The sequence below is a fragment of the Chiloscyllium plagiosum genome, chromosome 25 (assembly GCF_004010195.1).
Source record: "Chiloscyllium plagiosum isolate BGI_BamShark_2017 chromosome 25, ASM401019v2, whole genome shotgun sequence".
NCBI classification, from domain to species: Eukaryota; Metazoa; Chordata; class Chondrichthyes; order Orectolobiformes; family Hemiscylliidae; genus Chiloscyllium; species Chiloscyllium plagiosum.
The window spans coordinates 3,406,790-3,431,856 of record NC_057734.1 but is presented as its reverse complement, the minus strand read 5'-3'; the positions used below and the strand labels follow the sequence as shown (position 1 = coordinate 3,431,856).

The 25,067-nt window shown below is 41.8% G+C and overlaps 1 protein-coding gene across 1 annotated transcript in view; it reads right to left on the bottom strand.

Annotated features, from left to right (window-relative positions):
- LOC122562513 (ubiquitin-conjugating enzyme E2 L3) overlaps positions 1–25,067 on the bottom strand; it is a 70,303-nt gene that overhangs the window by 16,787 nt on the left and 28,449 nt on the right. The window contains exon 3 of the mRNA XM_043715374.1: positions 196–382. Coding sequence (XP_043571309.1) covers positions 196–382 — 187 coding nt within the window. The remainder of the gene's footprint in view (positions 1–195; positions 383–25,067) is intronic.

The window sequence follows — 25,067 nt, the reverse complement described above, 5'->3', positions numbered from 1 at the left end:
GTGGAGGCCAGGATGCTAAATGTCTTCAAGGCAGAGATTGATAAATTCTTGATGTCACAAGGAATTAAGGGTTACGGGGAGAATGCGGGTAAGTGGAGTTGAAATGCACATCAGCCATGATTAAATGGCTGAGTGGACTCGATGGGCCGAATGGCCTTACTTCCACTCTTTTGTCTTATGGACTAGAACACTCACCTTGGTCAGCTTTGGTTGCTGGTTTCCAGTTTTCAGCACTAATGACTGGGAGACAAACTTGTCCTTTCTCATCAATGTTGGGGTGATAGATCTTTGTCTTGAAAGTAATTTTAGGTGGTTTGAAAGGATATTCTGATGGAAAGCTTATTTCAATCCTGAAAGCTCCTTTGTCATATGGAGGGTTATCCTAAAACAGGGGGAAAGTATTTTAGTATGTTTAGCACAACCACAGAAATAACACTTTAGACATCATAATCTTAATAAACACCTAGCTTTTATAAACAGATCTAAATTACATGATCTAACATAGGTGTTACTGCATGAAGAAACATTGCACAGTGTATGTAAAATGTCGATAGCCCTTATTGTCAACATATTCCCAGGTAGAACAATTTCTAACACAAAAGGTTAAAATGTGAACACTCTAGAAACTGACAGTTGTCCCAAATCATTTATATTACTGCAGTATGACAAAAAAACTTTTCCAAGGATTGGATAATTCTGGAAGAAAAATTCTTTCCCACCTTCTTTGTTGTGGACTCCATGCCATGTAGAGGATGAGGAAATTCTTGAAGTGAAAGAAAACTTAAGGGATTAACTTAAAACTAATTTGTCACTTTTAAAAAAAAATACAGCTGTGTGTTGATGCATGCTAGAAGTACACCAATATTCCAATCTGGACACGTTCCAGATAATTACTTCCTATAACAAAAATAGAGATTGCTGGAAAAGCTCAGCAGGTCAAGCAGCAGCTGAGGAGAGAAAGCAGAGTTAACGGAGTTCTGAGAAAGGGTCACTTGACCCAAAACATTAACTCCGATTTCTTTCCACAGCTGCTGCCAGATCTGCTGGGCTTTTCCTGCAATTTCTAGTTTTGTTTGATTTACAGCATCTGCAGTGGTTTTAATTTATCTTTTATACCCAGTGAACTAAAACAACTCCACAATCTATGAATTAAACATAACATACACAAAGTAATGCGGTTGTAGCACAGCAAAGGATGAACCCAATAAGCCAGACAAATTCAAATTCAATCACTCCAAATTATGGAGACAGAATGTTTTACCAATAAAGAGAAGATAAAAGCTTTGCAAGCTGGTGAGGCATACAGCCCCAGCCAGCCTGCTCCTTCATTCAATAAGATCTTCCACTTCAACCCTACTTTCCCAGTCTCGATATATTCAGAGTCCTTAAAAGTGTGTCCAAAAGTTTTATCAACCTGAATCACATAATCCTCTAGATCAAAGAATGACAAAGTGGCAACATTTCTCAAATGCTAACTGGCCAACCCCATATTTTGAAACAATGACCCTTACTTCTAGATGAACAGGCTCTCCGCATCACCTTCAAGAAAATCTCACATAAAACAAGAGACCGGTTTGGATTACAAACTTCACACAAATGGATCTCAATTCCAAAATAATAACATTGTAAATTTGTGCAAAGAGGTTTTCCACACTTTATGAAAAATACTGAACAAATCAGTTGAGTTGCATATATGTTAACTTTGTTTCAAAGTTTTTACTGAAACATTACCAAGAAAATTTCTCTGCACAAAATGTTGCATCACAGATTTCAAAGATACACTCAGCTTAGTGCTTCAGAGTGCTGCAGTCCAACTTATAAAACGGTACACACTGCTGCTACAGTGGTGATGGAGGTAAGGAACACTTAAAGGCATAAATAGGATGCTGATCAAACAGACCTCATTCTGCTGGATAGTGTCAAGCTTCCTGGAGATGCAACTGTTGTAGACTCGCCAACTTTAAGGGTATTTAAATGGCCACTGGATAGGCATATCAACAAGAATGGAATAGTGTAGGATAGATGGACTTCAGATTGGTTTCACAAGTCGGCGCAACATCAAAGGCCGAAGAGCATTACAGCACAGTACAGGCCCTATGTTCTATATATACCCACCAGACAAGTGGAAAATATTTCACTCTTAAATGTGTTTTGCAAATGATCAAAATGGTCAAACATTGCTTCCTAATGGCATTATTGGTGTATCTATACCAAATAAACTGCAGTTGCTCAAAGGAGGCGTGCAACACCACTTTCTCAAAGGCAACGAAAAGGTGATAATGTTTTGGCAGTCAGATAGTGAAATGCATGCTGCAGAATTCCCAGTCCAGTTAGGTAGGTCCAGGAGGTTGATAGTTGGGGAATTCAATAACAGCAATGCTGTTGAACATCAGGGGAAGATGCCAGTTTGCACATTTCTTGCCATCATTATTGGAATGTTGCCCAGACCTTAATGCTGGTGTACACTGACTGCTCATTATCTGAGGCGTTTGCAAATAGTACTGAACACCACAAACACAATGAACATGCCTATTTCTGCCTATGTATAAGGATAGGCAATTAGATATAAGATCAGAGGGCCTAGGACATATCACTATGCTTTAAACATGGGGAAAGTGAGGACTGCAGATACTGGAGATCAGTCGAGAGTGTTGTGCTGGAAAAGTATAGCAGGTCAGGCAGCATCCGAGGAGCAGGAGAATTAACGTTTTGCGCGCAAGACCTTCATCAGGAATGGTGCATTTCTTGCTATGCTTTAAACATGGGAATATATGTAGAAAAGGACCAGATTATCTACTTCCATGCAATAATTTCTATAATAATTCTCATTTAAAAGACAGGAATATAGACCCAGCACACTTAGTGAGTTGCCATGGAAAATATCCCTCAAACGGCACTGTTAATATTTGTGCCTGCAGTGTTGAAACCACACCCAATAGAACTACTTAAAGATCGGTCTGCACTCTTCTCAAGCACCACTACTCACAGCAGCACAACACTAATAAACAGAAGGAAGCATTGCCAGGTGAAAGGTGATGAGAAGTAATTGCTTCCAAGAGATTGAGCATCATGAATAGATAAGAATATTGAACTATGGGAAATTTGAGCACAATTTACGCCCGATACAATGGCATAAGATTGCATAAGCTTCACATCAGAACTGAAAAATGGTGTCTTGTTTCACACATCATTGACCAACCTAGATAGACTAGGAATGGAGGACAAAAACGTTGTGCATCTGTAACTTTAGTAACCACAAATAGTACCACTGCTCCAGTTTCCTGCAGTCCTTTTGGTTAATGGAATAATAGCTAAATCCAGATAGTCTGGCACCTGCTAATCACATCACATGCTTCTTTCAATTAGCCTCTTTTTCAGTCAAGAGTGACTTCCCAAGGGTAGTAACACCTGGTATAGTCAGGTACTATTAGCATTATGGGAGGTACTAGGTAGATCCCCACTTTGATGTTCCTGCTCAACAAAATTCTTACAGTTTCTGTGTGATCAATTTTTCTATGATGCAGGTAACTATTCTGCTTTGATAAATCCCAGTTTGGCCTGGCCCAGAAAGCTATACAAAAAAATACATGAATCAAAAAGCAAAATACGACAGATGCTGGAAATAAAAACAAAAAGCTGGAAATACCCAGGTCAGACAGCTTCTACAAAGAGAAGAAAAATAGTTAACATTTCATGTTGTGACCTTGCATTATGCATGGTCTCTTACACAACAATAATATACCATCCAGGATAAAAAAAGACACTTTGTATGCACGCACCCAGTCCCAGGACAGACCATATAATCTAGGAGGGCACTGCTATGCTGGACATTTGGAGTTCAACATCAGACCATTGTACATTTAGAGAACATTAAACCAAGGCACTTCTCCTCTCTGGGCAGAGGTTAAAAAATACTATTTCAAAAAAACAGCAAGGAGTGAACCCTGGCAGCCAATACTTGTTGCTTGGTAAATACCACTGAGAAAAATGTCTGGAAAGGATCTCATTACTGATTGAGAGTTTGATACATGCAAGTTGGCTGTGTTTGTCAAAATTCAAAAAGACTACTCAAAAGTACTTAATTGACTGTGGACACAACAGGTTCTATACAAATGCAAGTTGTGTTATTGTCCAAAAATAGGCTGTCTCTATACAAGTAAATGGGGATTTAAATTTCTTTGGTTGGTGTCCCTGCTTTTCATTGATAGTTTGCCTGCAACAAATTGAATATTAAGAAAATAGAAAAGCCTGTTAAAAATCATATTTACATCTACCCTGCACAATTATGGAAGTCCCTGACAGTGGAGTTGACTCATAGGATATACAGCTAGAATATTTTGTGACTTAATTTTTGCAAAGAATTGCCAGAATTGTAAGCCATGCAATTTGGAATGCTGTACCAATCTAGTCTACTTTTTGATGGTGAACACGAACATGTTTAATTGTACTCTACAGCACACTAGGGAGGTGTGTGTAGCAGTGATAATCAGAGAAGCAGACTGGGTGGGGTGTGCAAAAGGTCCGCATCACTGTGAAGCAGAGTGGGAGAGTGGACCTGTGTGGGACTTGGAACATAAACAAGGAAATGGTCTTTCTAGCAAAGTGGATTAAAGATCAGCTTGAGGGTAGGAAACAGAGGATAGTAGGTAAAGGTTGTTTTGTAACTGGAAGTCTACATCAAGTGCCTTACAAGAGGGTTATGTGCTGGGTCCTTTGCTGTTTGGAATGTACCTGAATGATCTAGATATGAATTTAGGGGGTTTGATCAGTAAGTGGCATGGTAAATAGTGTAGCCTTTGACTACAGGACAATGTAGATGGGTTGGTCAAATCGGCAGAAAGCTGACAAATGGAGTTCTATCCTGAAAAGTGAGAGATGGTGCATTTTGGCAAGACTAACAAGGCAAGGGAGTACACAACGAATGATAGGATTATGGGAAGTACAGAGAATCAAAAAGAATCTTGGGGAGCATATCCATAGATCCTCGAAGGCAACACAACATGAATAAAGTGGTTAAAAAGGTATAGGAGATACTTGATTTTGTTTAATTGTGGCACTGAACACAAGAATAGGAATGTTACAATGGAGCTGTGTAAGATGTCACTTAGGCCACAGTTTGTACTGTTCTATCTCCCATACTATTGGAAAGACAGCTCAGGCATCAGTCCTGGTGAACATGAAGCACTAGGTAGAAGAGAGAAGGTGCGGATTTGGGGGTGAGCAGTGGGGGATGGGATGACACTTTGAGGGGCATGGATAAGAAACCTCTCTCTTTAGTTACTGGAGGAGTTAAAAACCAGAAGCACACAGATTTAAAAGTAAAGGAAAGGAGGTTCAGAGGGAATTTAAGGAAGAGGTTTTCACCGACAGGATGGTGGGTACCTGGAATTCCCTGTCTGAAAGGGTATTTGACGCAGGGATCAAAAGTATTTAGCCAATCTCTTGCAGCACCATAGCATAAGAGGCTACAAGATCTGAAAAATGAGTACAGTGGATGTGTGCTGAATGAGCTTTCCAGACTTGATGGGCTGAAAGACATCTTTCTGCACTGTAAAACTGACTGTTCAGGACCTAGCATTTCTTTGCTGTTATGTCCAGAAACCGCTCACTCCCTGCTTTTTTGTAGTATTCTAGAAATTTTTTTAATATTTTCACTTCATTTATACATCGCTAAATCTAAAAAATGTGGAATTTTTCCCACATGAAATGCTAGTGGAAGTCCTAGAATTAGCAACATGTCAGATAACAAATCTTGGCTCAGTCAGCAGAAGTTAAATGGTACTGATGATTCAATCAGTGGTATTATTGCTGTTAAATCAAGGTCCACGTAACATTTTGGGGACTCTGGTTTGAATGCCACCACAGCAGATGGTGGAATTTAAATTCAATACAAATCTGAAATTTAAGAGTCTAATAATGATCATGAAACCATTGTCAATTGCTGGAAAAACTCATCAGGTTCACTAATGTCCTTTAGGGAATCTGCCATCCTTCCCTGGTCTGGCCTACATGCAAATCCTGACCCACAGCAATGTGGCTGACTCTTGACTGCCTTCAAGAATGGGCAAAAAATGCTGGTCTAGCCAGCAAATGCCCTTATCCCACGAATAAAAACTGCGCTGCTTGGTAATTCAAGATTTTTTTAAAAATTACACTCAGTGAAATGACACCAGGAGAGATACATTAGAAATAATAAAACATGCATTCGTTCAACTTTGTATTAAGACTGTCAGATAAAATACCCAAAAGAAAACTGAATACAACCAAAGTATGTGATGTTTTACTCCCAAAAATCCCATTATCCACAACCAATGATTGGAGAGATATGGTACTTCTCAGTTGAGTGTAGCAATATCATAGCCATGACTATGTGCTCCCAAACTATAGCAGCTTTGGAGGACCTACACTGTAAATGCACTGCAGAGTGTTGTGCTAGCCGTAGGAGTGTTGCTGCAGCAGCAGTAACAAAAGCAGGTATAGAGTTTGGCAGATGTGCTGGGGCTAGGAGCACTGCAAAACCGTATAGATTTGGGAGAGTGCGCTTAGGAAAGGGTAGCATAATCTAGACCACAATTTCCAGATTCAGTGGTATTTTATAGTTTTTGTTAGAAACGTGCTCTGTTAGCATGTGTTAAAAAGAACTTCTCTCAATATGGTGTCATATTATTGCTGGAATTTTATGGTTCTGTATACCGACTTTCCCCACGTCAAGCCACATCACTACTTGAATAATTCAACCACTTTCTGCTTCTTTGAATTTGATTTCAGTTTAAACTGCTGCAAGAGAATCTAGACCAGAATCTGTTCTGGAGGGATTCATTGATTACTCAAAGCATCAATTGAATCGCTTCTGGGGTAGAAGTGACCTGTACAAGGAGGATGGATTGAAAGGGGACCAATATGCTGGCAGGGAGTTTTGCTAGAGTTGCTCAGGAGGATTTAAACTGGGGAGGAGACCCAGAGAGATACTGAAGAAAGTTCTATCAAAGATTGGTACAGTTGAGAAAACAAGCAAGACAGGCAGGGAGAAAGCAGAGAACAAGGTAGGACTGATAAATTAAACTGCATTTATTTCAATGCAAGGGGTCTAACAGGGAAGGCAGATGAACTCAGGGCATGGCTAGGAACATGGGACTGGGATATCATAGCAATTACAGACACATGGCTCAGGGGCTGGCAGCTTAAATGTTCCAGTATACAAATGCCATAGGCATAGGCAGGATAGAAAGGGAGGAGGGTGAGGGGGGGGGGGGGGGGGGAGGTTTTGATAAGGGATAGCATTATTGCTGTACTGAGGGGGTATATTCCTGGAAAAACATCCAGGGAAGTTATTTGGGTGGAACTGAGAAATAAGAAAAAGGTGGTCACCTTATCAGGATTGTATTATAGACCCCCTAATAGTCAGAGGGAAATTGAGAAACAAATTTGTACGGAGATCTCAGCTATCTGTAAGGATAACACGGTGATTATGGTAGGATATTTTAACTTTCCAAATACAGACTGGGACTGCCACAGTGTTAAGGGTTTAGATGGAGAGGAATTTGTTAAGTGCATACAAGGCAATTTTCTGATTCAGTATGTGGATGTACCTACTAGAGAAGATGCAAAACTTAACCTACTCTTGGGAAATAAGGCAGGGCAGGTGATGGAGATGTCAGTGGGGAGAGCACTCTGGGGCCAGCAACCATAATTCCATTAGTTATAAAATAGTGATGGAAAAGGATAAATTAGATCTAAAAGTTGAAGTTCTAAACTGGAAGGCGGCTAATTTTGACAGTATTAGGCAAGAACTTTCAAAAGCTGACTGGGGGCAGATATTCCTTGGCAAAGGGACGGCTGGAAAATGGGAAGCCTTCAGAAATGAGATAACAAGAGTACAGAGACAGTATATTCCTGTTAGGGTGAAAGGAAAGGCTGGTAGGTATAGGGAATGCTGGATCACTAGAGAAATTGAGGGTTTGGTTAAGAAAAAGAAGGAAGCACATGTCAGATATCAACAGGAGAGAGATCAAGAGAATCATTAGAACAGGAGAAAGGCAGTAGGGGTAATACTTAAGAGGGAAATCAGGAGGGCAAAAAGGGGACCATGAGATAGCTTTGGCAAATAGAGTTAAGGAGAATCCAAAGGGTTTTTACAAATACATTGAGAAAAGGGTAACTCGGGAGAGAATAGGGCGCCTCAAGGAACAGCAAGGCAGACTTTGTGTGGAGTTACAGGAGATGAGGGAAGATACTAAACAAGTATTTTGCATCAGTGCTTACTGTGGAGGAGGACATGGAAGATATAGAATGTGGGGGAAATGAATGGTGACATCTTGAAAAAATGTCCATATTACAGAGGAAGTGCTGGATGCCTTGAAAATGCATGAAGGTGGATAAATCCCCAGGACCTAATCAGGTGTACCCTAGAACTCTGTGAGAAGCTAGGGAAGTGATTGCTGGGCCTCTTGCTGAGATATTTATATCAACGATAGTCACAGGTGAGATGCCAGAAGACTGGAAGTTGGCTAACGTGGTACCATTATTTTAAAAATGGTGGGAAGGACAAGCCAGGGAACTATAGACTAGTGAGCCTGACGTCAGTGGTGGGCAAGTTGTTAGACGGAATCCTAAGGGACAGGATTTACACACATTTGGAAAGGCAAGGACTGACTAGGGATAGTCAACATGGCTTTATGCGTGGGAAATCATGTGCCATGAACTTGATTTGAGTTTTTTGAAGTAACAAAGGATTGATGAGGGCAGAGCGGTGGATGTGATCTTTATGTACTCCAGCAAGGCATCCAACAAGGTTCCCCATGGGAGACTGATTAGCAAGGTTAGATATGGAATACAGGGAGAACTAGCCATTTGGATACAGAACTGGCTCAACAGAACTGGTAGTGGAGGGTTGTTTTTCAGACTGGAGGCCTGTGACCAGTGGAGTACCACAAGGATTGGTGTTGGGTCCACTACTTTTCATCATATATAAATGACTTGGATGTGAGCTTAAGGGATATAGTTAGTAAGTTTGCAGATCACACCAAAATTAGAGGTGTAGAGGATAGCAGAGAAGGTTACCTCAGATTACAATGGGATCTGGGTCAGATGGGACAATTGGCTGAGTGGCAGGTGCAGTTTAATTTAGATATATGCAAGGTACTGCATTCTGGGAAAACAAATCTTATTAAGCGTATAAGCCCTGCTAAGGTCAGTGTTGCTGAACAAAGAGTGCAGATTCATAGCTCCTCGAAAGTAGAGTCGCAGTGCCAGATAGGATAGTGAAGGTGGTGTTTGGTATGCTTTCCTTTATTGGTCAGAGCATTGAGTATAGGAGTTGGGAGGTCACGTTGCAGCTGTACAGGACGTTGGTTCGGCCACCTTTGGAATATTGCATGCAATTCTGGTCTCCTTCCTATTGGAAGGATGTTATGAAACTTTGATGGGCTCAGAAAAGATTTACAAGGATATTGCCAAGGTTGGAGGATTTGAGCTATGGGGAGAGGGCCGTTTTCCCTGGAGTGACGAAGGCGGAGTGGTGACTTCAGAAGCTTATAAAATGAGGGGCATGAATAGGATAAATAGACAAGGTCTTTTCCCTGGGGTGGGGGAGTCCAGAACTTGAAGGCATAGATTTAGAGTGAGAGGGGAAAGAAATAAAAGAGACCTAAGGGGAAACCTTTTCAAACAGAGGATGGTGCATGTATGGAATGAGCTGCCAGAGAAAGTGGTGGAGGCTGGAACAGTTGCAACATTTAAAAGACATCTGGATGGGTATTTGAATAGGGAGGGTTGAGGGGGAAAACGGGTCAAGTGTTGGCAAACAGGACTAGATTTGGTTGGGCTATCTGATCAGCATGGACGAGTTGGACTGAACGGTCTGTTACTGTGCTGTAGATCTCTATGATTTATAAAAATGTAGGACCTGAATATCTATTTTCTACAGCATGCCAGATTTACAATTGCTAAAATGACCAGTGCCCACAAGTTATTTTGACAATTATGAAGCAATTTTCAAAGAGGCATTCCCTCATTTTTATACATCACCTCTGCGAAAGTACTGTTGGTAGTAATGTCTAAAATTATGCATCTCAACAGGAGATAGGGACAAATTACCTAGTGGCACAAAGTCATAAAAGAACACCATCTATAAAATGATTGTTTCTGTTATTTAGCCAAGGAAAAACAAAACATTTTTCAAGTAGTAAAGTGATTAGGATGTAAAAGGACTGGCTAGTGTGTGCTGTCCATCAGTGCTGCAGGTTCACTGATATGGGGTTTTCAGTAGAAAACTGGATACTTTAGACAGGTTTTCTTCCCAGTGATGTGGGGTAGTTGGAAGAGTAGAGTATCTTTTGGCAGCAGCCAGCCCACGCACAATGAACTGACAGACCTCTTTCTGCAATAGCATTTACGCGTTTCTATGTCAGCTCCCAGTGAACTTGTTTTTTGTAGAGGGGGCACGAGGGAAGGAAGGAAGAGAAAAGAGGTTAAGTCATTCCTTGCGTAGTGAAACTGAACTTGGCAAACATGTCATGAGTACTGGCAATCATGCAACATGTCACAAATGCTGCATTGTTTCCACATAACATCTGGTCCATCCTGCTCAATATAATGAAGCTCATATTTACTACTTCACTATTGAGGACCAGAAATGTGAACCAACAGCCAGATGAGAACTTTTGCCAGTGAACATTGATGTCATTTATTCAGGGTCAAGCGATTTCAAATGTCAGGTAAACACATCAACAAAGCTTTACACTTTTTTTTAAAAACATATGGAATAATGGTTTTAAGTTGCATTTTCCTTTCTTCATTTAACCACACGGAGTTGGTACAAAACAGCTAGAAACCACACAACTGTTGAAGCTGCATACATTGACAATTTAAAATCTCTCAGCCTCTCTCAAACAGAATCATCTCCATTTATTCAAAAATAAATATACTACCCGTTTTTCACAGATGCAACGCCCATGGTCCATCATTTTGTGCTTGGTAAACAAGCACAGCCATTTTTAGCATTTACCACTCAATTTATATAAGATATTAAAGTTCTTTTTATTGTCACAGTACCCAGCAGGCTAGATTGTATATATCAATTCTGCATGCCGTCAGGCAAATCTGATAATAACCCCACCCCAGAAAAGGATTTTTAAAACAAAAATGTTGGACATGTTTACTTTGAAACTACAAAATAGCCACTAGCTAAAATGAAATCGGAGAAGGCTGTAGTCGTGCAATAAAAATTTGCAAATACAATAAATTGCAATACAAAACAAATCACCAGTTTAGATTTTGCAGTGAAAGTAATGCCAAGATGAGAAATGCTCACGCCTCGTCAAGCAAAACTGGAAACAGCTGGCACCTGCACTTGCAGAAATCCAGAATTTGCTGTCAGAAATAGCCCACTCGTCCACAAGGTGTGATAGCAGCTCTTGGCGATAGATTTGTCACCAAAAGACATAAAAGTGCCAACTTGGGCAACGAATTCCCATGAATCAGAAAAGGGTTAATTCTGGTATTTTCAGGGGAAAGAAAATTTTTAAACAGTGTAATCATTGATAATTACTTCCAAATAACTGCTCTAGCCTGAAAAATTTGATTTTACAAGTGTAGAAGTGATTTATTTCCCACCTCCCTTCTCTCCGTTTCTTTGCTCTGGATTGTAGATCAAAATGGTAAAAGGACTGATTGATTAGATTCCCTACAGTGTGGAAAGAGGCTCTTCGGCCCAACTAGTCCACACCGACCCTCCAAAGAGTAATCCACCCAAACCCATTTCCCTCTGACTAATGCACCTAACACTATGGGCAATTTAGAATGGCCAGTTCACCTGACCTGCACATCTTTGGACTGTGGGAGGAAACCAGAGCACCAGCCAAAGACTATGGAAGATGCTAATGCACTTTAAAAAACTAGTTATGGAATTCATCATAAGTTGTGTCAACACATCTTTTTTCAAACAGTGGAGGGGAGAAAGAGATCTAGGACACCATGGGTCAATGTTCAAAGTTAGCTTTGCCCAGCATCTAGTGTTCAATTAGGGCTAGTCACAAATGTCAGAAGTGATGAACATGACAACAGCAGTGCTGACTAGCTCCTGGGCAAATGAACAACTTGTGCGATGACAATACCAAGAGAGATGTTATAAAGTACAGATTTGAGACGGCCCAGGGAATCCCTTGTGGCCTCATCCTGCAAGCCTCTCTTGGTTTGTCCCAGAGATTGTATGTTTGGTAGTCTGGAATGAAAAGTTAACTCTTATAGTTTAGTTTAATTTTAGTCATCCCCTTTATTTACTAATCTGTAAACCAAGCTAACCTGGATTCTAATAACCCAGGAAAGTAGGACATCAACTCTTAAGAGCCGTAGCAGGCTACTCTGCTGAATTATCACAAACAGGCTACCTTTATACAGAAGTTTACAAAAGCTGTACTGTCACAGACAGGCTTTCATTGTACAAAGCGTTAACAAAAGCTCTGCATGTTCTGAACTAGACAGATATCAGTGAAGGACAATAATTCAGCAGAGAAGCTAATTGATAGAGTTTTGTTTCGAGGTCAGAATCAAACAATTTCACAATGGAACCGCCATAAACTTTACCACTCAGTGTCCTGTTTATACAGATTCACTGATGTTAAAGCGAGTGTTCTTAATTGCCTTACCATCCTTGCCTATTTTCTAGTGTGCACCAAATGTGTTCTATAATTCAACATTACACTTTAGTCTACATGTTCAAGGACAAGTTAAGACTATAAACTTTCTCATTCCCTCCTTTTATCATTTCAAAACAAAACTACCAGGTAAAGAAAAGATCATTTTTTCTCTGTCTGCAGTGAAGCCTAGGGGACACTCTCATCAGCTGCAGCAAGTAGTTACCTCTTTTGAATGGAATACTTCACAACTTTTGTACCAACAAATTTGCATCTTCCATGAAGTATTAAAAGAATGTGGAATGAAGGAGAGAATGAAGAACAAAGTTTTGAGAAGCAAAAAGGAACATCTCATTGGATTCCATGAACCAGGGCTATTTAAAAGCATTTCCTCGGTATGTGCCCCTCCACCCATAACATCCATGTTTCCTGATTTATATCTGCCTGTGCATATGTGAAGGGGTTTAAGTAAAGCATTAGTGAGGCTAAAAAGTGAATAGCTTGGATTGGCCCAAGATCTCCTTTTGGAAAGTACCGAGAGTACAGGTCAAAATCCAAGGCCAAAATATTTCTATTGTAACAAAGTAGGACACATTCTTTCAGAATACTGGAAGTTTGTCAGGGAAGCCACAGAACTTTCTGGGGTTTGAAAAAATGAGTCCAAAAGGGAACATCAAAAGAAAAATGCCACAAACTGAATACTAACTCTGTCGACAAGAGATAAATACTGTTGTGACTGCAGGGGGCATGCATAGGGAAGACAGAAGTGTGACCTGCTGTCTGGGACTGTAGTACTTAAGGTAGCTAAGGAATTACCGTGAACAGTTGATTTACTCTTGGGAATTTTGTTTTTAGTTCACCTGTGGAACTTGGCAATTAATGCTGGCCAGGCATCAATGCCCTATTCTTAGTTGCCTTTGAGAAGTGGTAGCGAACTAGTTTCTTGAACCACTGTAGTCCACATGCTATGGTTAGGGAGGGAATTCTAAGATTTTGACCAAGTGATACTTTAGGAACGGTCAGGGTGGCAAGTGCATTGAAGGAGAATTTGTAGGTGATGTGTCTATGCATCTGCTGCCCTGTCCTTCTAGATGGAAGCAGTTGTGGTTTGGAAGGTGCTATTGGAAGATCTTTGGCAAATTTCTGTGTACCTTTTACATAGTATACACTGCTGCTATCGAGCATTGGTAGAGGAGTGGATGCTTAAGAACGTGGTACCAATCAAGCAGGCCGCGTTGTCCTGTATGGTGTCATGCTCGAGTGTTGTTCGAGGTACACTCATCCAAACAAGTGGGTAGTATTTTGTCACACCCTGACTCATGCCTTGTAGATACTGAAAATGACTTCAGGAAGTGAGGTTATTACTCACTGCAGCATTCAAAATTATTTGGTTAGGGTGAAAACTGTAGCTGTGATGATAATCATGGCAAGTTCTAGTGAGGCTAAAGAGATGTAAAGTTGCAAGAACACATTTCCTGTTAATTTTCAAATCATACATAGTGACTACAGCAATTGCCAAAGTATATTACCAGAGGTCAAAGTAACATCACAAGAAAACATTAGCTGAAATTCTTTAAGAATGAGAATATTTTAAAAGTTTTGGCATGTCATTATTAATTTAAGGAGAGGAAGTAGATCCAGAGTTTTAAAAAGTTAGCCCAGGCAGCTCACACTGGAGCCGTGACCAAAGGTGCTCTGGAATGCTATTATATCAAAAACAGTTCTGACAAGCAATTGGAGACACTCTCACAGACCTGCAAAAGAATAATATATAGTATACCATAAAATGTGGTCCAGTCCATTTATCTTAAGATGATATCGAAAGTGGCACATAATATTCCTATAGCAAACATGCAGGAAGGAGAAAAATGCAAGTATCACAAAGTATTCCAGGTGTGTCCAGTATTTCATACAGATGCAGCGCAATTCTGTAAAAAAACGTCACAGTTCAGGTAGTAAAAAACCCTCAACATGCAATTAAAACATCACATTTGATACCAGTTTTTAAAAGAACCAATTAGTCCAGCATTGATAGATTGTGAAGGATCAAAACAGAACACTAGTGTATCGTTACAACTGCAGACAGGAATCTCAATTTCTAGAAGCTGCTCCTTTAAAGGACCATTACAGCAAAAGGTATCAGTGGAAATGTTAACTTTTTCCTCTACTTAGGAGTCATATAGCATAGAAAAGAGACACTTTGGTCCAACCAGTCCATGTTCCCAAACTAAACAGTCCCACCTGCCTAGGCTTGGCCCATATCCTCCAAACCTTCCCTTTTCATTAACTTTTCCAAGTGTCTTTCAAAACACTAACTGTAACTGCATCCATGACTTGTCATAGACTACTAACTGAATTATACTCAGATCTAAAGTCTTCCAAGGTAACAGCAGCAGTTTGGGCATAAAACAATTGAAGTCAACTGCACATCACCGACAAACACAAAGAGCTTTGGAGGGACATGCAAAGCCATGATTTTGTCATGAATATTCACAGGACTGGGACAAAGGAATAAATTTCTTAGTACTTACTACCAGAGGCTTCCCAAATTTGAATTGTTCTTTGGCCATGATATTAGAGGTCCATTAAAACTAAATAAAGGGGGATCTAAGATGACAGCGATCTGAGAAGATCGCACTGCAGAGCTTCGCATCGCAGCAGGAGCAGGATGGTCCTTTAACCCACCCAACTCAGGTCATCAGGATTTCTTGGGGTGTTGGAAAGATTGTGGAGCCCCAAGAAACATTTAAAAATTGACTTACCTGAGCATGAGCAGCAGCTGGAAGACCTGGAGCACAGGACGGATGAGGTGGAGCACAGGGCCACAGTGGTGGAAGCTGATGCCAGTTCATTCAAGGAAGAGATCCAAACCCTGAAGATGCAGGTTCGTAATTTGCGTGACCAAGTGGATGATCTTGAGAACAGGGGCAGGAGAAAAAAAAAACATTCGGATCATCGGTCTGCCTGAGGGTAAGGAAGGTGAGCTGCCTGCGCAATTTGTTGAAGATTGGCTTCCGAAATTCTTGACTTGGAGACTGGCATGAGAGGATTGAAGATAGAGAGGGCTCACTAGGTCAACGCCCTCGTCCTTTCCTGATGCGGTTCCATCATTACCGGGATAAGGAAAGAGTCATGGTGACTTCCAGACTCCAGGGAAAGGATCCAAAGGCCCTAATTTACGAGGGGTCTAAGATCTTGTTTTTTCAGGATATTTCAGCGGCGGTGATCCAGAAATGAAAATCATATGATGGTGTCAAGAGAAGATTGAAGGAGCTTGGGATTCAGTACTCCCCGAGATATCCGGCAGTGCTTCGGATCACCTTAGATGGATCCATGCATCTCTTTGACACATTGGAGAAAGCAAGAGACTTTGTGGACAAACTAACCTAATTTAAACAATTGTACTATGTATAATATTGTTGCTTGGGTATGCGTTTATCATTCTGTAAAAGAAATGAAGGAAATCCGGGTGGAGCTTTGTTTTTCCCCTTTGTTTCCTCTATTGATAATAATTTGGTTCAAACTATGTCTGGCGGTGGTTAAGATGTACATTTTAAATTTCTAGGTTAGGGTATACCAAAGGATGGATGGGGTATTTATTCCCCTTTATTTTTTATAAAAGCATTTTTTTTATTCATATTGATATTCTATGGGGTGTTTATTCTTTTTAGCTTGTGCTTGCGATGCGGCTCTAGCTGGGAGAAGCGAAGGTCGTTGAGATAGTTAGATGCCTATTTATGGGCAGTTCGGGACGGGAGTAGCCCCCTCCGGGTAGGGGATGAGTTCCCCTACTCAGCGCTATTGGCGCCTTATATGTTGGTTTGTTTTCTGGTTTTTGTTGTTTATTTTAAATAATTTTGTATGTTTGTTAAATGTAGTGGTTTTAGTTTAAGCCCCCTCCGGGTAGGGGATGAGTTCCCCTACTCAGCGCTATTGGCGCCTTACATGTTGGTTTGTTTTCTGGTTTTTGTTGTTTATTATTTTAAATAATTTTGTATGTTTGTTAAATGTAGTGGTTTTAGTTTATGTAGTTTTTATAATTGGTGGAGCATGAGACACTAAGGCTCAGCAATTTGTGGTTCGGATTCCTCCTCTCTGGAATTTAAATGTAATTGCAGAAGATTATGGCTAATTATTTGATTAAATGGTGTACCTGGAATATCGAGGGAAGTCACTCACCAATTAAGAGGAAGAAGGTACTCTTGAGTCTTAGAAAGGAGAAGGTGGATATTGCTTTGTTACAGGAGACAAATTTGGATGACAAGGAGCATCTGAAATTACAGCAGAATGGCTTTGACCGAGTTTATTTTTCATCATTTAATACAAGTAGGGGAGTGGCTATATTGGTAAGGAAAAATCTCTCATTTAAATTGTTGGAATGTGTTAAAGGCACATACAGGAGGTTTGTAATTCTTAAAGCCTTGATAAATGGGGAAGAATATGGCATTTTAAATGTTTATTGTCCCCCAGCTCATCCTGTTAAATTCTTGGTAGATGCTTTTTCTAAACTGATAAGTCTCAAGTCTCAGCACATCATTATGGGGGAGGTTTTAACTGCCTCATGGACCCCACAGTAGACAGGTTGCCTAAAGGTCCCTGGATACCCTCTGCACAAACTAAAACAGTTATTGGGTTTGTGTGGGGAATTAGGATTGGTGGACGTCTGGAGGTATCTCCACCCTACAGGGAGGGATTTCACGTTTTTCTCCAATCCGCACAGATGTCACACGACGATTGATTTTTTTTCTGACCCCTGCGGTAACCCTGGGTCTGGTGGCATCCTGTACGACTGGCAATATTGCCATCTCTGATCATGCTCCAGTGTACCTCATGGTTAAGATTAAGGATGTTACAGTGGATTCAAGGTACTGGTGAATTGACCCCTTTTGTTCTCATGGAAAGCAAGTTTGTGCAGTATTTCTCTAGGGAATTTCAGGCATTCCTAGACATCAACATAGGCTCGGTTGATAGCTCATCTGTTCTCTGGGAAACTGCCAAAGCTTATGCCAGAGGGTTAGTTATTTCATATTCCACCAGTAGGAAGCGGCAGAAGGATGAGCAGCAACGTCTCCTTGAAGCACGGTTGAAGGCAGCCGAGAAGGCCTATTTTGACAGACCCTCATTGGTCAAACTACAGAGGATTACGGCACTGCGGTCTGCACTGAATTCTGTGCTCACGCAGACGGCAAAGAAGGAGCTGGCTTTTGCCAAGCAAAGATTATACGAGCATGGTGACAAGCCAGGCAAATACTTAGCATACCTTGCCAGAAAGAGAAGTGCCCCACAAACCATTACAGTGATTAGGGAAGGGTCTAGGAACCTAACATGTGATTCTAAAAAGACTAATGTGGCGTTCCAGAGATTCTACTCTAAGTTATATCAGTCTGAGAATTGTGAGGAAGGGCAGGCCAAAACGGAATCCTTTTTTAGAGATCTGAAGCTCCCGGGTGTTACTCCCGAACAACAGTCCTTTCTCAATGCCCCATTATCAGAGCAAGAAGTGCAGGAAGCTGTGAGGCAGCTTCAGAGTGGAAAGGCGCCCGGTCCGGATGGACATCCCAGTGAATTCTATAAGGAATTTATAAGTTTACTGTCAGGCCCGATGCTGAATATGTTTAATGATTCATACAGTCATGTTTGTCTCCCACCATCTCTGAGAGAGGCCAATATTTCACTTATCCTTTAAAAAAAAGGGAAGGATCCGGAAGACAATGCTTCATACAGGAGGAGGAGAAAGTGAGGTCTGCAGATGCTGGAGATCAGAGATGGAAATGTGTTGCTGGAAAAACGCAGGTCAGGCAGCATCTAGGGAACAGGAGAATCGACGTTTCGGGCATTAGCCCTTCTTCCTGAAGAAGGGCTAATGTCCGAAACATCGATTCTCCTGTTCCCTAGATGCTGCCTGACCTGCTGCGTTTTTCCAGCAACACATTTCCATCAATGCTTCATACAGGCCCATCTCACTCTTAAATGTGGACTTTAAGATGCTCTCTAAGGCTCTTGCGTTAAGGCTGGAGACTGTGTTACCCTCTATTATTAAAGAGGATCAGGCGGGCTTTATAAAGGGTCGCAGATCCTCCAATAACGTTAGGAGGCTGCTTAACGTAATTCAAGCATGCCAACAGCAGTCAATACAGGGATTGGTGATTTCTTTAGATGCATTTGACCAAGTTGAGCGACCATACCTTTTCTATACTCTCGACCGGTTTGGTCTGGGCGAAGTTTTCATAAGATGGATAAAGGTTCTCTACAGTGTACCTCTCGTGGCGGTCATTACCAACGGGTAACGACCAAGCAATTTTAATATTTCTAGGGGCAGCCGTCAGGTCCGCCCCCTTTCACCATTACTTTTTACATTAGTGATTGAACCGTTGGCAGAGGCCATTCGTGGGGATCTCAAAATATCAGCTCCAGAAGTGGGGTCAAAATTACATAAGATCTTGCTGTATGCAGATGATGTTTTAATTTTCTTGACAAATCCAGCAGTCTTAGTGCCTCGCCTGATACAATGCATTCACGCGTTTGGCGTTTTTTCAGGGTATAAGATTAATTTTGCTAAATCAGAGGCTATGCCTATGGGTGGTCTTACGAAAGAGTTGGCTCTTGAGTGACTATAGATTCCCATTTAGATGGTCACAGGGGGGTTGTATGTATTTGGGCATATTCATTACTCCAGTTATGATTCCCCGTTCAAAGCCAATTTTACTCAATTATTTGAAAAACTTAAACAAGATCTCCAAAGATGGGAGGCAAATTCCTGATGAAGGGCTTTTGCCTGAAACGTCGATTTCGAAGCTCCTTGGATGCTGCCTGAACTGCTGTGCTCTTCCAGCACCACTAATCCACTTCCAGTCTCATGGTTGGATCGGATAGCGCTTATTAAGATGAATATTCTCTCTCGTTTGTTATACCCTATGCAGATGCTCCCCCTGATTGGCTAATTTAATGAGGGCAGTTTACGGTGCCAGATAAAGGAGCTGAACCAAACTGCAGTTGCCTCACAGATTGGTGGGAGTAGACCTTCCGGACATTAGAAGTTACCAATTAAGCTCGCTTTTGACTTATGTAAGTGATTGTGTTTGTGGGGACCCTCTTTCAACATGGCTAGATATCGAACTCTCCCACACAAGGTGCCCCCTTACCAGTTTGCTGTTTTTGGACAAAGTGAGGACAGTTAGGGAATATTGCCATAACCCAATAGTCATCAATACTGTTAAAGCATGGAGGGCAATTCGGCAGAGGGAAGGTAATACTGGCAAAACATCTTTGTTTATACCTTTAGTGGGCATGTCGAGTTTTCAACCAGGTATGATAGATTCAGGATTTAAACATTGGGTAGCTAGGGGTATATCTTGTATGTGTGATTTATTTGAGGGAGATGTAATGATGTCCTTCGATCAGTTAGTACGGAAGTACGAGTTACCTAATAGAGACCTCTATCGTTTTTTCAAGTTAGGGATTTTATTCAAAAAAAAAGGACCACACTTTTGACTGATCTCTACAAATCTGACATAGAAAGAGGACTACTAAGGGCTAAGAGTACACTCTCTGTCAGTACTTTATATCACCAATTGGGGGGTGCCACCTCAGATGAGTCTGATCAACTCTGCAAGATGTGGGAAAGAGAGCTGGGTGTTGAAGTTTCTTCAGAGGCGTGGGAGGATATTTGGGAGAATGCAAGGAAGATATCAATTTGCAATAGGACCCATGCTTTACCAAGATTCTCCACAGGTCCACTTAGCCCCAGACCGTTTGTCAAAACTTAAACCAGAGGTATCTTCAGCATGCCTCAAGTGCAAAGTCTGTACGGGTACTCTTACCCATTGTCTTTGGTCTTGTGACAGGCTTCAAACATATTGGAGTGCTGTGGTGGGTGCAATGGAGAGGCTTTCAGGTGTAGGGGTGGAGAAGGACCCTATTTCACTCCTTTTGGGCCTACCCATTGTATTTCCTGCAGATTCGCATAAGGCAAAACTTTTCAATATTCTGCCATTGTGCAAGGAAGAATATCTTTCTAGGTTGGATATCAGAAAACCCCCCAGGCCTGTCAGGTTGGCGGAAGATTGTTATGGAGCATATTCCCCTGGGTTCTCTCACAAATATGGCACACCACAAAACTGAGAATTTTTACAAGACATGCCAGCCCTTTTTGAAATACCTGGACACAGATTTATCTGCCACACGACCAAGGGCTTTTATATAGCCGTAACGATTGTGTTTCATGAGTCCAATATCCAGGGAGGAGGAACTGTGAATGTATGAGTGTTTTGTTTGGCTGGGTTGAGTTATTACTATTTATTTGTTTGTTGTTAGGTATTTATTTAGTTAGTTAAGTAGCTAGTTTAGGTTTTTTTTAAATTTTATACTTCTCTATATATGTTTATACATTCGTATAGGAGAGTGGGTGGGGGAATTTTTTTTATTATTTGGGTTTAGTTTTGTACTATTTTTGTACTGTTTTGAATTGCATTGCTTTGAATTTGTTGTAATATTTAAAAATCTATTTTTTCTTAATAAAAATAGGTAATAAAAAAAATTAAGGAAAAGTTGTAAGACAAAATGACCAATTTCAATGCGAGGTAAGATGCCCATGTTTTAAGAGGCTCACAGGAGCAGATAAAGCAACCCTAGAGCACTTAATTTACAACTGTTTAAAAAAAAGTAAGAAACAGGCAGACAGCCACTCTACAACTAGAACATTTCAAATAGGAGATAAAGTATCTGCACTACGGTCTTTGCAAATTGAAGCCCTAATAGCACAATTCAGTGCTTCATACATGACAGGAGTTCCTAGAACCCCAAGTGTAAAAGCACGTCATTTGGCCCATCAAGCCCACACCGACCCTCCGAAGAGCATTCTACCCCTCTATCCTGTTTCTGTAACCCTGCATTTGCCATGGATAATCTACCTAGTCTGCACATCCCTAGACACTATGGGCAATTTAGCATGTCCAGTCCACCTAACCTCCACATCTTTAGAATGTGGGAGCAAACTGGAGCACCTGGAGGAAACCAATGGACATAGAACATAGAAGAATACAGCGCAGTACAGGCCCTTCGGCCCTCGATGTTGCGCCGATCCAAGCCCACCTAACCTACACTAGCCCACTATCCTCCATATGCCTATCCAAAGCCCGCTTAAATGCCCATAATGAAGGAGAGTCCACCACTGCTACTGGCAGGGCATTCCATGAACTCACGACTTGCTGAGTAAAGAACCTACCCCTAACATCTGTCCTATACCTACCCCCCCTTACATGGAGATTGGTGGGGTGGTAGGTGAGGACCAGTGGGGTTCTGTCCTGGTGGCGGTTGGAGGGGCGGGGCTCAAGGGCGGAGGAGCGGGGAGTGGAGGAGATGCGGTGGGGGGCACCGTCGACCACGTCGGGGGGGAAATTGCGGTCCTTGAAGAAGGAGGCCATCTGTGTTGTACGTATTTTGAACTGGTCCTCCTGGGAGCAGATGCGGCGGGCCGCCTTCCTGACCTGCAGTCTTCTTATTGTCCTCTCCGCCTCCATCCTACTCCGACCTATCACCCTCATCTTGACCTCTTTCCACCTATCACATTTCCAACGCCCCTCCTCCAAGTCCCTCCTCCCTACCTTTTATCTTCTCCTGCTGAACGCTCTCTGCTCATTCCTGAAGTAGGGCCTGTGCCCGAAACGTCGAATCTCCTGTTTCCTGGATGCTGCCTGACCTGCTGTGCTGTTCCAGCAATAAAGTTTCAACTTTGATCTCCAGCATATGCAGACCTCACTTTCTTCTCGACCAAAACTGCACACAATATTCCCGATGCGGCCGCACCAGAGTCTTATACAACTGCATCATGACCTCAGGACTCCGGAACTCAATTCCTCTACCTATAAAAGCCAGTACGCCATATGCCTTCCTCACCGCACTATTTACCTGGGTGGCAACTTTCAGAGATCTGTGTACATGGACACCAAGATCCCTCTGCTCATCCACACTACCAAGTATCCGACCATTAGCCCAGTACCCCATCTTTTTGTTATTCTTCCCAAAGTGAATCACCTCACACTTAGCTACATTGTATTCCATTTGCCACCTTTCTGCCCAGCTCTGCAGCTTCTCTATATCCTGCTGTAACCTGCCACATCCTTCCTCACTGTCACCAACTCCTCCGACTTTCGTATCATCCGCAAACTTGCTTACCCAACCTTCTAACCCCTCTTCCAGGTCATTTATAAAAATGACAAACAGCAATGGTCCCAAAACAGATCCTTGCGGGACACCGCTAGTGACGGCACTCCATGAAGAAACTTTGCCATCAACTACTACCCTCTGTCTTCTTCCATCCAGCCAATTCCTAATCCAAACCTCCAACTCATCCTCAATGCCATATCTCCGTATTTTCTGCAGTGGCCTACCATGGGGAACCTTATCAAACGCCTTTCTAAAATCCATATATACCACATCTACCGCTTTGCCCTCATCAACCTCCTTCGTCACCTTTTCAAAGAATTCAATAAGGTTTGTGAGGCACGACTTGCCCTTCACAAAACCATGCTGACTATCCTTGATCACATTATTCCTATCTAGATGTGCATAAATCCTATCCCTTACAATTCTCTCTAAGACTTTGCCCACAACAGAAGTGAGACTCACCGGCTTATAGTTACTAGGGCTATCCCTACTCCCCTTTTTGAACAAGGGAACCACATTTGCTATCCTCCAGTCTTCTGGGACTACTCCTGTAGACAAAGAGGACATAAAAATCAAGGCCAATGGCTCTGCAATCTCCTCCCTTGCTTCCCAGAGAATCCTAGGATAAATGCCATCAGGCCCAGGGGACTTATCTATTTTCACCTTTTCCAGGATTTCCAACACCTCTTCTCTACATACCTCAAAGCCATCCATTCTACTTATTTGTTCCTCAGTATTCTCATCGACAACAATGCCCTGTTCCTGAGTGAATACTGAAGAAAAGTATTCATTCAGTGTCTCCCCAATCTCTTCCGCCTCCACACGCAACTTCCCCCTACTATCCTTGACTGGACCTATTCCTACCCTATTCATTCTTTTATTCCTAACATACCTATAGAAAGCCTTAGGGTTTTCCCTAATCCTATCTACTAAGGACCTTTCATGTCCCCTCCTTGCTGCTCTTAGCTCTCTCTTCAGGTCCTTCCTGGCTATCTTATAACTCTCAATCGCCCCAATTGAACCTTCACGCCTCATCTTTACATAGGCCGCCCTCTTCCATTTAACAAGGGATTCCAATTCCTTATTAAACCACGGCTCCCTCACAGGACCCTTTCCTCCCTGCCTGACGGGCACATACTTATCAAGGACACTCAATCGTTGCTCCTTGAACAAGCTCCACATATCAATTACGCCCTTGCCTTGAAGCTTACTTTTCCAAGCCACACATCCTAAGTCATGCCTCACAGCATCATAATTTCCCTGCCCCCAGCTATAACTCTTGCCCTGTAGTGCACACTTATCCCTCTCCATCACTAGAGTAAACAGAACGTGAAAACTCCGTGCAGACAAGTCTGGAATCGAATCTGTCTAGAAATGAGACGACACCCAGTGCTGTGAGGCAGCAATGCTGACTGCTGAGTCATGGTGCCACCCTTAATTAGTAAAATGACCTGTCTGACAGATCCTCCTGATCTAAAAGGTTATGTCTCAAATATGTTGAGAGGGTATTACAGGGAAGAGGGCGAGAAGCAGCAAGTGGGTCAGGTAGAGTACGGAATGTTGAAAAAGACGATAACAGAGATTGGACGGGAGGTAGGCAGTTTGCTTTGAGAACTTCCTGTAATTTGACTAACAAACATAAATACTGGGACAATTAGACACTGTTCTTCTATTTACAGAAAAGATAACAGGATGATCTAGTAATTTCAAACGAACAGTCTAAGAAAATGTGTAGCAGTAGACTTTGATTCACGCTAGCTCAGCACAATGTAGATGTAAGAGTCAGTCCCAATAAACACAGGTTGAGCCCAGAAAAATCAAGCTCAGGTGGCAGAGATTCAATACTGGAGAATCACTTGACTGAACCTAGCCAAAGCAGGTCAAGTTCACCAGTAGTGTTATACCTCACTGGGGTTCTGCACTTGAGATCAAGGCTCACTGTTCCTGAAGTGTCAAAGATTTTAAAGAGTATGGAGTACAGAGGAAACTCTATTATCCAAATACCAATTATCCAAAAATCAGATTATCTGAAGGAGCTCTCGAGGTCCCGATGGAAACATTACAAAGATGTTTTTCCAACAGGGATCGTGTCTTTTGGTTACAGTGATCAAACAGGCAGTCTCCAAATGACTGACCTCCTGCCCCCTCTCTCTCCCCACACTTTTCCTGGAGTTCTATACAGGGGTGTACCCTAACCCCACTTCCCCCAGATATTCTCTCCAACATTGCCCTGTACAAGGCAAAGGTGGAACTTGTCAAAATGTTTCAGTA